The 15,000-nt window shown below is 42.1% G+C and overlaps 1 protein-coding gene across 1 annotated transcript in view; it reads right to left on the minus strand.

The window, feature by feature from the left end:
* The window catches only part of LOC143286520 (organic cation transporter protein-like), a 30,992-nt gene extending 16,391 nt beyond the window's left edge, over positions 1 to 14,601 (minus strand). Inside the window, exons 1-7 of the mRNA XM_076594111.1 lie at positions 14,518 to 14,601; positions 13,557 to 13,670; positions 13,199 to 13,260; positions 10,352 to 10,769; positions 9,820 to 9,961; positions 5,281 to 5,460; positions 383 to 482 (exon numbers count right to left, since the gene is read on the minus strand). Coding sequence (XP_076450226.1) covers positions 383 to 482; positions 5,281 to 5,460; positions 9,820 to 9,961; positions 10,352 to 10,762 — 833 coding nt within the window. The 5' untranslated portion in view covers positions 10,763 to 10,769; positions 13,199 to 13,260; positions 13,557 to 13,670; positions 14,518 to 14,601. The remainder of the gene's footprint in view (positions 1 to 382; positions 483 to 5,280; positions 5,461 to 9,819; positions 9,962 to 10,351; positions 10,770 to 13,198; positions 13,261 to 13,556; positions 13,671 to 14,517) is intronic.
* Between the last annotated feature and the right edge of the window lie 399 nt (positions 14,602 to 15,000).

Below are 15,000 nucleotides of genomic sequence, written 5' to 3' on the forward strand. Positions count from 1 at the left end.
CTCTTGGGGAAGACAGACAGACAGACAGGGTGAATGAACACTTAAGTCTTTTGGGGAAGACAGACAGACAGACAGGGTGAATGAATACTTAAGTCTCTTAAGGAAGACAGACAGACAGGGTGAGTATCAGTATCAGTATCAGTAGCTCAAGGAGGCGTCACTGCGTTCGGACAAATCCATATACGCTACACCACATCTGCCAAGCAGATGCCTGACCAGCAGCGTAACCCAACGCGCTTAGTCAGGCCTTGAAAAAAAAAAAACATGGTGAATGAACACTTAAGTCTCTTGGGGAAGACAGACAGACAGACAGACAGACAGGGTGAATGAACACTTAAGTCTCTTGAAGAAGACAGACAGACAGACAGACAGGGACACTGACCACCAGGCGACAAGGAAGGGCACGCAGACGGCAGCCACAGCTATGCCCAGATACTGCCAGTCATGTAACAGCCACCCTGCCAGAGACATCAGACCCGCGCCTGCAACACACATACACACACATAATAAGAATAAGAATAATGCACATTTATATAGCGCCCTTTCTCACTAAGGTCTCAGGGCGCTTTACATGAAAGAAAAATATTACAAGTAACATGAAACATTCATGACCACTCTTTCTAAAAAAAAACCCTCCCTCCACTCACACTCTCCCTTTCCCACTCCACATACATCCAAAGTGAGCTGACATGGGTGGTGTTGGAGAAAAGGAAGCTGAGAGTACTTATAGATAGGTTTTAAAAAGATGAGTCTTTAGTGATGAGCGAAAAGCAGAAATAGAATCAGATGCACGGATATGATGAGGAAGGTTGTTCTAGATGTGAAGAGCAGCAAAGAAGAAAGAACATTCACCATATGTTCTTGTATTGACACGAGGAAGTTTCAAAAGGTAACAGTCAGAGGAAGAGCGGAGATTTCTTGTGGGAGTGTAAACACTGATAAGGTCAGAAAGATAAGTAGGTCCTGCGGAGTGGAAAGAAGAATAGCAGAGACACGCAACTTTGTATTTAATTCTCGCTTCAATAGGGAGCCAATGCAGAGTGCGGAGATGAGGAGAAATGTGATCCGTACGTGGGACTCTGAGAGTCAGACGGGCAGCACTGTTTTGAAGTTTTTGAATTCGCTGAAGAATATTTTGTGGACAGCCAATGAGAAGAGAATTACAGTAGTCAATTTGTGACAGCACAAAAGCAGAAATAAGAGTTTTAGTAGTTTCAACAGAAAGGTACTGACGGATAGAGTTGATGCGACGAAGTTCACAATTGACTATGCGTATCAGGTTTACTACCTGAGCATGCATGCTGAGGTTTGAGTCAAGAATGATTCCAAGGTTCCTTGCTGATTTAGAAAACTGAACTGTGGTATCACCAACCACAATAGGGGCAGGAAAAGAAGTAGATGTGGACATTCTTGCAGAGGAAATAGTCATAGCTTCAGTTTTGTCATCATTCAACTAGTTCGTTGAATGTCATCCAGGATTTAACATCGAGAATACAATCCTGCATTGACAGAATCAGACTATGTACTTGGCTTCATTCTACAGACTTTTGTACCTGAGTATCATCAGCAAAAGAATGGTGAAGAACAGAATGGCCAGAAATGACATCAGAAAGAGGAGCAGTGTACAGAACGAACAGAACGGGGCCCAGGACAGAGCCTTGTGGCACACCATAGGAGATAAGGACTGGATCAGACTTGTTACCAACAGAGACAATCTGGAAGTGGTTGGATAGGTATGAAGAAAACCAACTTAGAACTGTTGAGTGAATCCCAAAAACATGTTCAAGTCTGGAAAGGAGTATGCTGTGGTCTATTGTGTCAAACGCAGCCGAAAGATCGAGCAAAGTTAACACAGATAGTTTACCTTAATCAATAGACAGTAACAGGTCATTAACTAGTTTCAACAAAGCAGTTTCAGTGCTATGGGCAGATCTATAAGGTGACTGAAAAGAAGAGAACAGGTTGTTAAATGCTGAATGGTCTGAAAGTTGGGAGATAACAATTTTTTCAATAATTTTGGATACAAAAGCAAGGTTGGATACAGGGCGAAAACTTTTGGGGACATTGTGATCCAGAGTGGCTTTCTTTAGCAGGGGCTTAACAAGTGCATACACGTAATCAAGCGCGCGTGCGCGCGCGCACACACACACACACACACACACACACAAGCACACACATAAGCGTGTGCGCAATCACACACACACACATGCGCGCGTGCTCTGAAGATTACACACACACACACACACACACACACACACACACACACACACACACACACACATATATAATTATATATATAGATATAAACGTGCACGTGCACGCGCACTCTCTCTCTCTCACACACACACACACACACACACACACACACACACATACACACACACTGTCAGTCTTACTGACTGTATGTTCTTTTTTCTATCTCTCTGTGTCTATCTGTCTGTCTGTCTGTCGGTGCGTGTATGTAAGCGTAAGTGCGTACCTCCTGGCATGAGCGAGTCCTTTTTCTACTACTACTACTACCACTAGTGCTACTTCTTCTTCATTGTGTGAGTGTGTGTGCGTGTGTGTGATTGTGTGTGTGTGGAGAAGGGCGGGGGGGTGTGGATGTGGGGAGGGGAGGGGGTGAGGGGGGGTCTGTGTCTGTGTGCTATGTGTGCGTGTATTTGTGTGTGTGTGTGTGTGTGTGTGTGTGTGTGTTCGCGCACGAGCGTGCATGTGCATGTATGGGTGCATGCATGTGTGTGCTTCTGTGTATGTGTGCACATGTGTGTGTATGTATATGTGTGTGTGTGTGTGTGTGTGTGTGTGTGTGTGTGTGTGTGTGTGTGTGTGTGTGTGTACATGTCTGTCAAATCAAATATCTTTTGATAAGAAGAAGAACAACAACAATAATGATACTGGTAATACGAGTACTATTCTTACTATTGGTAACAAAAATGTGTGTAGCCAAGCGCTAGGCTGGCTTCACTAAATGTTTACCACACCAGCTATAGCACACCATGTTTTCGCAACTAACAGCCAGTCTTCAATGACATGCACAGAATGTGTGACGCCATTCCCGGTTTAAATGCAAAGCCCATTCTAAACCTATTCCCTAATCATCTATTAAATTCTGTCTCTGTATCGTTCACTGCAGTATTATATTTGTTGTGCTTACACACACACACACACACACACACACTTTAATCAGTGAAAAGCATACTTGATTTCAGTTTAATCGTTCGTCAGTCTAAAGATTTCAACTGACACTAAGCTTACGTCATTTTGTCCTTCTTGCCACACACTCACTCCTTGACCAGTGTCACAGTACTGGAATCTGTGTTTCTGCTCCACTGTATTCAGTTGATATCTCTTTCGTCGGATCAGTAAACTACAAGTATTATATACTGGCAGAATCGTTGCAATTCCATCTTTAAATCTATTCCATGTGTGTTTGCCTATGTTAAATTGATTTAATGCAGTTTGTAATTTTCCGTGATGAGCTCGCTAAAACAGATCCTTTTCAAATTAAGATTATAAATTCATCTTAAATAATCAACACTTCATTTTATACTCATTAGAAAGCAGGTTTTGAGCTCTTTCTTTTGCGACTTATCTGATGTAAATCGGTTCAGGAATCATTTAGAAATCTATCACTGAACACATTGTAACTAACTCACTGCTAAGCAAATTCAGGATCAGGGACCTTTCGTTTCACGGGCCACGCTTGCGTCAGCGCAGTCCACTTAACTTGCAATCAAGAGACGGAGTGGGTGATCAGTGGTCACTTTCTACCTGGTCAGTCTCTGACTAGAGAGCCTGCTGTCTCTCTCTCTCTTGCGGTGTCGCAAGCAGTGTGTGTATGTGTGCCTTGTCCCAGAGGCTGAAATCTCGCTACGTATCTCTGCAAGAACTAGTGTGTAGAATGTGTTGATTTGTAAATTGTATTCTTTGATACAGTACTTGTGTTCATATGAGTATGTTCAGTTATTGCTTTGTTCAGTTATTGCTTTGACATGTAGTCACAGCTGGGCTATGATTGATCTAGAAAATTGCTATGTCGTCATATGCTCGAAGCAATGTTCCTTTTGATTCTTCTTAAGTCAATGACGTCTCTGGACACTGATAGTTTGTTCCAGAATGTTCGTGGATGAAGCATTCTTTCTCATCTGCTGTCACTGATGAAGGTTAGGTCACTTCAGCAGAGGAGATTTAAATGTTGAGTACAAGCTTAGCTATGTTGATACTTGGCTTTGATACAATGGATTACTTGTGTAGGTTCATTCACCACTTAATGGTTAAGCCATGACAGTTCTTCCAACCTTTGTGTTGTGTGCTGATTACTACCTATTCTCTCAGTTTGCAAGTATTTGATATCAAAGCCACTGATTCTATTATCTTGTTTATTATTCATGTGTTATTCTACATGCTGATATCAGTTATGATGCTACAGTGTTTCACTGATTCTCATTACTCTAAGATGTGTGTAGTATTCTGTCCAGATTACAAGTTAGTGTTGGATTAATATCAGTTATTGGTTAAAACCATCTGATATGTATCAGTCTGTTAATTATAATTTAATTATCATGCTCTCTCCTATACGGCTTACTCCAGTATGGTGCTACATGATAACTGATTCATTTGAGTCACTTTGACACAGTATAAGCTTTATCAAATCTCTACTGTCAGTGTACTTTCACTAAATCAGCTTCAATTACTTTAACTGCACTAGTTAAATATATTAGAAATGTCATTTGATGTCAGTGTTTGATCTTCACACATATGCATTATCTTATCTCATGTTGTTGCTTATCCCAAACCGAGTGATAGTCTTTCCATGTAATATGTATACATGTGCTTTACTATTCACTTTTGCTGACATGTTGTGATCAATGACATTTGTTTGATTGTGTCCTTATCAGTGCACTGTTTACTCTATTCTCTTCTTATAACTATTGTAAATAAAACAATAGAAAAACACTTTTGTGACTGGCCTCTGTATGTTCCTGGCCTGTGCGCAGGGATTCTTGTCTATCCTTTAATTCAGTAAATCATTAAGTTAAATCTTTTGTACCGTCCGTCCCCTTTTATGATAAACCACTGGTTCATAACATGGCTGCATGTGTTGAACGCTTTCCTTCCTAGAAGGGAGCACATAGGCGCTTTACAAGTATCCATATCATCATCATCATCATAATGATCATCATCATCCTCACCATCAGCACCATTATCATCACCATCATTACCGTCATCACCATCACCATCATCATCATGACATTCATCATCATCAGATCGACGTACCGATGGGCCATGTCGGGATGGCCCCCAGGACCGTCCTCCACTGCATGTCCGTGAACTCCATGGTGAGGGGGAAGTAGGTCACGAGGTAGCCGCCGGCGCTGAAGCCCGCGCCGAACCTGGTAATGATGAAGAAGATCCAGCTGGGCGAAAAGGCATTGGCCAGACTGAACACTGCCTTACCTATCAACACACACACACGTTGTTGTTAATCCATGACAACCCCTACGTCTCGCGAAATGAAGACAACAAATCACATCATCTTTAAGTGGCAGCAGAGACTCATTTTTAAATTGTTGGCATCACGTGAGTTTCTTTTTTGTTAACCCATAACATCCCACGTCTCGCGAAATGACGACAATGAATCTTATCGCCTTTAAGTGGCAGCAGTGACACATTTCTAAATCACTGGCATCAGCCTGGTCAGTTCTTTATGACTGAACTTTTTGTGCTTTGACACTTCGAGGAACTGTTCCTGTGCAGGCGCATTAGCTGAGTGGTTAAAGTAGTTGGACTTTCAATTTGAAGGTCTCAGGTTGGAATCCCGGAAACGGCGCCTGGTAGGCAAATGGTGGAGACTTTTTTTTCCAATCTCATTGGTCAACACAATAAATGCAGACCTGTCATTGCCCAAACCCCCTTCATGTGTGTACGCAAGCAGAAGATCAAATACGCATGTTAGAGATCCTGTAATCCATGTCAGGGTTCGGTGGGTTATGGAAACGAGAACATACCCAGCATGCGCACCCCCGAAAACGGAGCATGGCTGCCTAAATGGCGGGGTAAGTGATCAAAATGGTCACACACGTAAACTGATACACGTCAGTATGAGTGTGTATGTGTGTGTGACCGAATCCTAATTAAATGACACAGGAAACGAATGTCGAGCACCCAGGTGGCAGCTGTCAGTCGGCTATACCCAGGTAGGCAGACTTTTGTGCAAATGATTCGTGTTTGTAAAATGCTTAGAGAATGGTCTCCGACCGAGGATAGGTGCTACGAAAGTACTCATATCATCATCATCACCATCAGCCTCGTTATCATCATCATCATCATTCAAACCCCCGGAGTTTACAGCCTTTGGTAGGCTTCCTTGCCTTACTGATGCAGAAAGACCGCAGAAAATATACTGTTTTCTCCTCCAAATTACTCTTTACACACACACACACACACACGCATTCAGAAATACTGTAGAAATTGGTGCTCTTTCCCTGCAGTCTATGTACATGTTACTAGTAACGTGACAAACCATTTTAATGAGACACCAGAGAAATGTTCGGGTGCCGGGCTCAATGGATTAAATGCATAAATCTTTCCTTTCCTTTTTTTTTCTTTACTAGACGATGCGACATGTAAAGGCAGATCGCATGCAAGTGTAGTCATGTGCTCAATACGACTGGCTACTCAAATCACAGCACAAGCTGATAGCTGCTGATCTATAGCAGACGCCGTTTTCGCAACTAACCTGCTGGCCTTCAACAGCTCGCGCAGAATGTGACACCATTCCCGGTATGAACGCATTCTAAACCTATTCCCCAATCATGTATTAAATCAAGTCTCTGTGTCGTTCACTGCAATATTATATTTGTTGTACTTACACACACACTTAAATCAGTTAGAAGCATACTTGATTTTAGTTTAATGTTCGTCAGTGTAAAGATTTCAACTGACGCTAAGCTTACGTCATTTTGTCCTTCTCGCCAGACAACCCACTCCTCGACCAGTTCGCTGTACGTCACTGGCTGAGCGGAAACTTGTGTTTGTGAAGCAACGTATTTAATTGATATCTCTTTTGTCGGATCAGTAAAATACAAGCATTATATACTGGCAGAATCATCGCAATTCCATCTTTAGATCTATTCCACTTATGTTTGCCTACGTTAAACTGATTCAACGCAGTTTGTAATTTTCAGCGACGAGCTCGTTAAAACTGACCCTTTTCAGGTTACTTAAACTAAGATTATAAATTCATCTTGGATAATCAACACTTCGTTTTTATACTCATTAGAAAGTAGATGTTGAGCTCTTTCTTTTGCGACCTATCCGACGTAAATCGGTTCAGGAATCATTTAGAAATCTATCATTGAACACCTTGTAACTAACACACTTCTTATCAGATTTAGCCTGGTTTGAGCCCGTCTGCTTCGCAGCACACGTGATTGTCTTTGCAGTCCGCTTAACTTGCATAAATTGGCGGAGTGGGTGCTCATCTGGTCAGTTTCTACCTGGTCAGTCATCTGACCAGAGCCGCTCTCTTTCTCTCTTTGCTGTTTCGCAAGCAGTGTGTGTGTGTGTGTGTGTGTGCGTGTGTGTGTGTTGTCCCAAAGGCTGACATCTCGCTACGTGTGGCTGTAAGTACTAGTGTGTAGAATGTGTTGATGATTTGTAAATTGTATTCTTCGATACAGTATTTGTGTTCATATGAGTATGTTGATATTGTTTTGTTCAGTTATTGCTTTGACATGTAGTCAGTCACAGCAGAGCTGTGACTGATTTAGAAAATCGCCATGTCATGTGGTTGGAGCAGTGTTCCATTTAATCCTTCTTAACGTCACAGTCAATGACGTCTCTGGACACTGATAGTTGTTCGAGAATGTTCTAGTGGATGACGCATTCTTTCTCATCTGTCACTGATGAAGTTTAGGTTCCTTATCCCACTTTAGCGAGATTTAAATGTTGAACACAAGCTTGGCTATGTTGATATTTGGCTTTGATGCAACAGATTACTTGTGTAAGTTCATTCACCACTTAATGGTTAAGCCATGACAGTTCTTGCACTGATTACCATCTGGTCTCTCAGTTTGCCAGTTTTATATCAAAGCCACTGATTCTATCTTGTTGATTATTCATGTATTATTGCACATGCTGATATCAGTTATGATGCTACAGTGTTTCACTGATTCTCATCACTCTAAGATGTGTGTAGTATTCTGTCGAGGTTACAAGATAGTGTTGGATTAATATCAGTTGTTTGTTAAAACCACCAGATATGTAGCAGTCTGTTAATTGTAATGTAGTTATCATGCCCTCTCCTATACGGCTAACTCCAGTATAGTGCTACATGATAAAACTGATTCATTTGAGTCACTTTGACACAGTATAAGCTTCACCTAATCTATACTGTCAGTGAGCTTTACTTAAATCAGCATAACTTCAATCACTTTAACTGCACTATTTAAATGTATTAGAAATGCCATTTGATGTCAGTGTTTGATCTTCACACATATGCATTATCTTATCGTATGTTGTTGCTTAACAAACCGAGTGATCGTTTTTCCATATAATATGTTTACATGTGCTTTATTATTTACTTGTGCTGACATGTGCTTAATGACATCTGTTTACTTGTGTCTGTTCAGGCGCTGTTTTATCTCTTCTCCTTATCCTTGTTTGATCTCTTCTTCTCATCTTCTTAATAACTATTGTAGAAATAAAACAATAGAAAAACCCCTTTGTGACTGGCCTCTCTATGTTCCTGGCATGTGCACGGGAATTCTTGCCTATCCTTTAATACAGACATCATCATTAGTTAGCTCTTTTGTACCGTGCCCTTTCATTATTAATAAACCACTCGGGTAACACGGCTACAAAAGAAAGACGTAAAAATAGGGTTGCCATAATGATGGCATCAGTGCTTTGACATCCCTTCAACATGGCTACACAGACGCGGCAGACAGTGTAATGCTCAACTAATTTCTTGTTCATTAAAAAAAAAATATATATATATATGTGTGTCTTTCTTTAAACCTCTGAATGCTGCCGACCTCGTCATTGAAGAGCCGTTGCTTAATTATACTGAGGTAAGACTGAGCTTTCACAGGTCAAGATGCTAGTCACCATTCTTTACTGGGACTTCTTCCCCTTGGAATTGCATTACGTTTTTGTTGTTGTTGCTGTTGTTGTTTTTTTTTAATTTTTTTTTTTACCTTCTCCAAAATCAGTGACAGCACTTATAAATTGAACAAGAAGCAGTTCTTGCTCTTCAAATTCACACCACGATGGTTTTTTGTTGTTGTTTTTTCTTCTTTTTTTTTCTTTTCCAAGGTTCAGAAGTCAAGGAGTTAAACTGCTGCACCTTGTGTATTGTAAATTGGGTGCAAGGGGTGGGGTAGGAAGGATGAGAGAGAGAGAGAGAGGGAGAGAACACTGAACACTGAAATATTTAATGTCGTCAGCTGTAAATCTCTAGTGACATAGTAGGTACAAATCAGAACAAAAATGGAACAGAAATGGAAAACAGAATTGAAGCAAAATAAACTACACAGGGATAAGCGACACTTTGGGTACTTTAGCTTAAAAATGTCCATGTGGCAGGCGGGTACTGTGCCTTTTTTTCCCCACGTTCGTCTCCAAGGTTTGGAAAGTACATTGGAAACAATGTAATTTAATTGAATCAGACCAATCTTCCTATAACAAGAGGGGGTGGGGGTGGGGGTGGAGGGGGGGGGGGGGGGGGGGGGGGGTGGGGGCAGAGGGACAGAGAGAGAGAACCAGGCGTGCCGAAGGAGGGAGGGGTGAAGGGGGTGTTGACATTTTTTGTACCTATCAACATGGCGATGGCGGTTTTACGCCGTCCCCACAGGTCTCCCAGCTGGCCGGCAGTGAGGGCCCCCAGCAGCACCCCCACCATCTGCACCGAGGTGATGGTGCTGCTGACCCACTTCTCCTCACACACCAGGGACCACTGCGACACACACACATCATCTCTCTCTCTCTCTCTCTCTCTCTCTCTCTATATATATATATATATATATATGTATATGTATATCCAAGCCCAGATGTCTTAGTTAATGGAAGACGCATCAATAAACAGTCTTGGTTAATCTTATATATATATACAGACAGACAAACAGACAGACAGATATATAGATAAATAGATTATATCTTCTTTTACTGGGTATATGAACAGCAATGCCTCCGTCCCGGCCCTCATCCTCACCATCAGCCCCCCCCCCCCCCCCCCCTGCACACACACACACACACACACACACACACAAACACACACACAAACACACACACACACACACACACACACACACACACACACACACACACACACACCGTGTTAACTCACCGTGTTAACAATCGTATTCTTATCATCAGCAAACACAAAAGAGGAGCAGGTGGTTCCGTTGAGAGAGCAGGCTTTGTACATCGGATCGCTCACGCTGCGCCGCGCTTTCCACCACGCTTCCGTGTCGTCACTTCCGTTTCCGTTTCCGCTTCCGCCGGAAGTGGCAGCGCACCAGAAGTCCGGTGTGACTCCAGCGAGCGACATGTAGAGCATGACGCCAGCTGTACCGACCTTGCTTCCGAAGCCTACCCCCCAGACGAAGAACTGAAAAGGCCCATGGCCGCCGATGCGCTCCACCAGATTCTCCAAATCTGTCTCATCGTCCTCCACGGGGCTTTTGTCGGGCGCAGGGTCAGACGGGTTGTTGATGTCAGGGGGTACCGACTCCGGTTTGTTTCTGACCTTTATCATTTTGCCACTGAAGGAGATGAAAGGGGAAAAAATGGGAAAGGGAAAGAGAGAGGAGAGGGGAATGGGGGCAGGTGGAGGGGGGGGGGAGGGGTGTGTGTGTGGGGGGGTGGGGGGTGGGGGTGGGGGGGGTAGGCGGAGGGCAACAAACATAAATGAACTGAGTAAGTTGTATAATAAAGGTAAGTAAATTGAAAAGAGGAGCTCAAGAAAGTGAAATGAATAAGTTGTACAAAAGCACTGGACCAGTATGGCATAGAAAGAAAGTTTCAGTTTCTCAAGGAAACTTCACTACGTTCGGACAAATCCATATACGCTACATCACGATTGCTGGGCTTATGCATGATGAGCATCATAAGCCAACGCGCTCAGTCAGGCCTTGAGTGCATGCATATGTATTTGTCTACCTATCAGAGTAGATTTCTTCTAACGAATTTTGTCCATTGTCAAAGGACAACACTTTTGTTGCCATGGGTTCTTTTTCAGTGTTCCAAGTGCATGCTGCATACAGGACCTCGGTTTATCGTCTCATCCGAATGACTTGATGCCCACTTCGATTTTCCAGTCAAACTTGGGAGAAAGGACGAGAGCGGGACTCAAACCCAGACCCTCAGGGACTCTGTATTGGCAGATGAGCGTGTTAACCATTCTGCCACCTCCTCCCTAAGATAGATAGATAGATAGATAGACAGATGCGTGTGAATAACAATTTCTTCCCGTCCCGGACCCGAAAGAAGGAAGGAAGGAAAGAAGGAAGGAAGGAAAGAAAGAAAGAAAGAAAGAAAGAATCATACGACAGAACGCAAAGGAAAAAAAAAAAAGAAACAAAGACAACGATAGAAAAAAGGAAATGTCCAGCACAGATTCCCAGAACATTGTGTTCTGTTTGTACCGACACAGCCTCCGGCACTCCAACAGAAAGGTGTGAGGGTGTACGAAGGGGAGAGTGGCTGTGTGTGTGTGTGTGTGTGTGTGTGTGTGTGTGTTTGTGTGTGTGCGTGCGGGGGGGTGGGGGTGGGGGTGGGGGGTGGGGGTATAGGCCTATCTTAGTTTCTTCGACTAAATTTCTTAACTATCTGCCATTTAAAGTCGTAGTTTTCACGAAAGCTGCGGTCAATTTTAGTTGAGGGTAGATCAAGGTTCCTGAAAAGCAATTTTTCTACCATTCCTTGCTCCAGTCTATCTTGAAATTTTACTTTAAATCGATTAAGTGTCAAAATCAATTCGTGCAAAGGAAAAATTGGGATCGATTTATGTTTAACATTTTTTTTGTGTGAGGTAAATTGAATTTCTAACACATTGTCTTTTCTACCACACACACACACACACACATATGCACACGCATGCACGCGTAGGCGCGCGCGCACTTGTACACACACACACACACACACACACACATATACATATATACATACATACATACATACATACATATATATATATATATATATATATATATATATATATATATATATATATATGAGAGAGAGAGTTTAGATCTGAGGTAAAAATCAAACAAAAAAGAAAATAAAACAAAAAACAGGTTATATAATAACTAAGCAAGAACACACGGCTACAAAACAACTACTGGATCATATGATAGTGGTCGGCAAAATGTGCGTCAGTATATCTAAAAAGTGACAGTTTGCTATACCATTGAAACAATCTTTGAAAAAAGATATTAGTTTCAATAATTCCCACGTCATGATTTGGATGTCTGTTCTCCGGGAGGTACCCGTAAAGTCGACAGCTCATTGCGTCGACAGCTCATTGCGTCGACAGCTCATCGCTGTCCTTGTTCTATTTTCATTTTTTGAAAAGGTGGATTTTGTCCTCCAATTGTAAATTCTTATTTGTGCTATGTTCACTTTTGGAATGCTGAATGGCGACAAACGTCCTTCATTATTGACCACATCCTCTACACAACATCCTGTATCTATACTTAGACTACATCCTCTAAACTACATCCTGTATCTATAGCCAGACTGCATCCTCTAAAGTACATCCTGTATCTATACCCTGACTATATCCTCTAAACTACATCCTGTATATCCAGACTACATCCTCTACACAGTATCCTGTATCTATACCCAGACTACATCCTCTACACATCCTGTCGACGCAATGAGCTGTCGACGCAATGACATGGACCCCTGTTCTCCTTATCTATTTGGTGCATATTTGCTTCTAAACCACAGTGATGACTGGGGAGTGAGAGGTGACAGAGGAGGGGGGCGGGTGTGTGTGTGTGTGTGTGTGTGTGTGTGTGTGTGTGTGTGTGTGTGTGTAAGAGACGAACATGCTAACCGGCAAAAATAATAGACGCTAGAGCAATGCTATGAACTGACAAACACTCAACAACACTCTCTTTCTCTCTTACTCCCTTTCAATCAAACCAGCCCTCCTCCCAAGCATTCCCTCTTTCCACATTCTCCTTACCTTTCAATGACAGGATTGGAAATGATGGTGAGATATCTCAGCAAATGTTTCGCTGACACAGTCTGCAAATAACAAAAAAAACAACAACACAACAAAAACAAACAAAAAACAAACAAACAAACAACAACAAAGTTTATTCATAACGTTAACTCCTTGTCAACAAACACTATCACTCTCGACAAGTTTAATAAATTTCCACACGCAGAATACAGACAGACAAGCAATACTGGGTCACAGCATCCACTTACTGTGACAACACATCTTGTCAAGGAGGAACCTGCCACACACACACACACACACACACACACACACACACACAACTAACAGAAAATAATTTGTATTCTTTTTCAAATGCTACCTTTCCTGCTCCGCTCTCGCCACTGATGACAATGCTCTGATTGACGTGGCCCAACTCTAGGACCAGGCTGATGTAGGCATTCTCTGCCACAGGGTAGATGTGAGGCAGCAGGCCCTGATGGGGACACACACACACACACACACACACACACACACACACACACACACAAACACACACACACAAAGAGTGATAATACCATGCATCAGTATCTCACTATCAGTCTTGTTCATCCTTGAGCTGTTTGGTTGCTTTCTTCTTTTCTTTCTTTTTTTTTGTTTTTGTTTTGAGATTTTGAATCATGATATTCAAAGACTAACCTGCATTATGCAAAAAACAACAACAAACAAACAAACCAAAAAAAAAAAAAACATCAAAAAAAACAAAAAACACTCAATCAACATTAAAATCTCGCACACAAAGATATTGCCCCTAGATATAGAAGCAGTCAAAGAACTGTGCATGAACAGGAATATAACAGTGGGACAGGAAAAAGAAAAGAAAAGAAAGCAGCAGGAAAACAAACCGCTTGAATAACTTTTTTTCTTTAAATCTGTAGGAGCAGTCAACTGGGTTTTAAACATCTATTACGTGAACTGTGACTGCGAACGATTAAACTTTTGTGGCATCGTCAAAAAACGTTTGAAACATTAACATTTCTTACATGAATAGAATGGAATGGTAGAGAAAAGATGAGAAGAAAAAAAAACACCTACAACTACAGCGTGTTGTTGTTGCTGTTATTGTCGGTTGTTGCAGTGAAATGTGATTGCGAGCGATTAAACTTCTGTGTCATAGTCAAAAAAAAAAAAAAAAAAAAAAAAAAAAAGAAAAAAAGAAAAAAAAAAAAAGGTTGAAACATGTACATTTCTTACATGAATTATATGGATTGGTTGGAAAAACAACAACAGAAAATAAACTACAACTACACCAAAAATCAAGTATAGTAGGGAAACGTTTTTACCCTGAGCAAATCTGTTCTGCAGAAAACTGAAGACACTGCGGTTGGCAAATACACCAGCACCAACACCAACACCAACACCAACACCCTCAACCACAGCACTGCCTAGAAAGCAAAGACGGAGCCTCACCGTGTATGACTCTCTGGCTGACTGTGACCAGCTGACACAACCTGTTAAACCAATCTCGTTGAACGGGTGAATCATTTGGATGGTCAGGGATGATTCATCTCCGGTGTCACGATCCAGAATCGCCCCCCCCCCCCCCCCGCATCTTCCCCCCCCCCCCACAAACCCCCCGCGCCCCCCACCCTCCTTTTCTATTTTCATCCTCTGGCCGAGTTAGTAGATCAGTTCTGTTGATTATTGCTAGGTTTGATAGGTCTTACAGTGACGATCGAGATTTGGAGACGCGAGAGCGAGGGACACACATCTGACAACGCATCAAAATGCTTGGGGGAGTTCTGTTCATGAGGTTCCTTACAGAC

The sequence above is a fragment of the Babylonia areolata genome, chromosome 10 (genome assembly GCF_041734735.1).
Source record: "Babylonia areolata isolate BAREFJ2019XMU chromosome 10, ASM4173473v1, whole genome shotgun sequence".
NCBI classification, from domain to species: domain Eukaryota; kingdom Metazoa; phylum Mollusca; class Gastropoda; order Neogastropoda; family Buccinidae; genus Babylonia; species Babylonia areolata.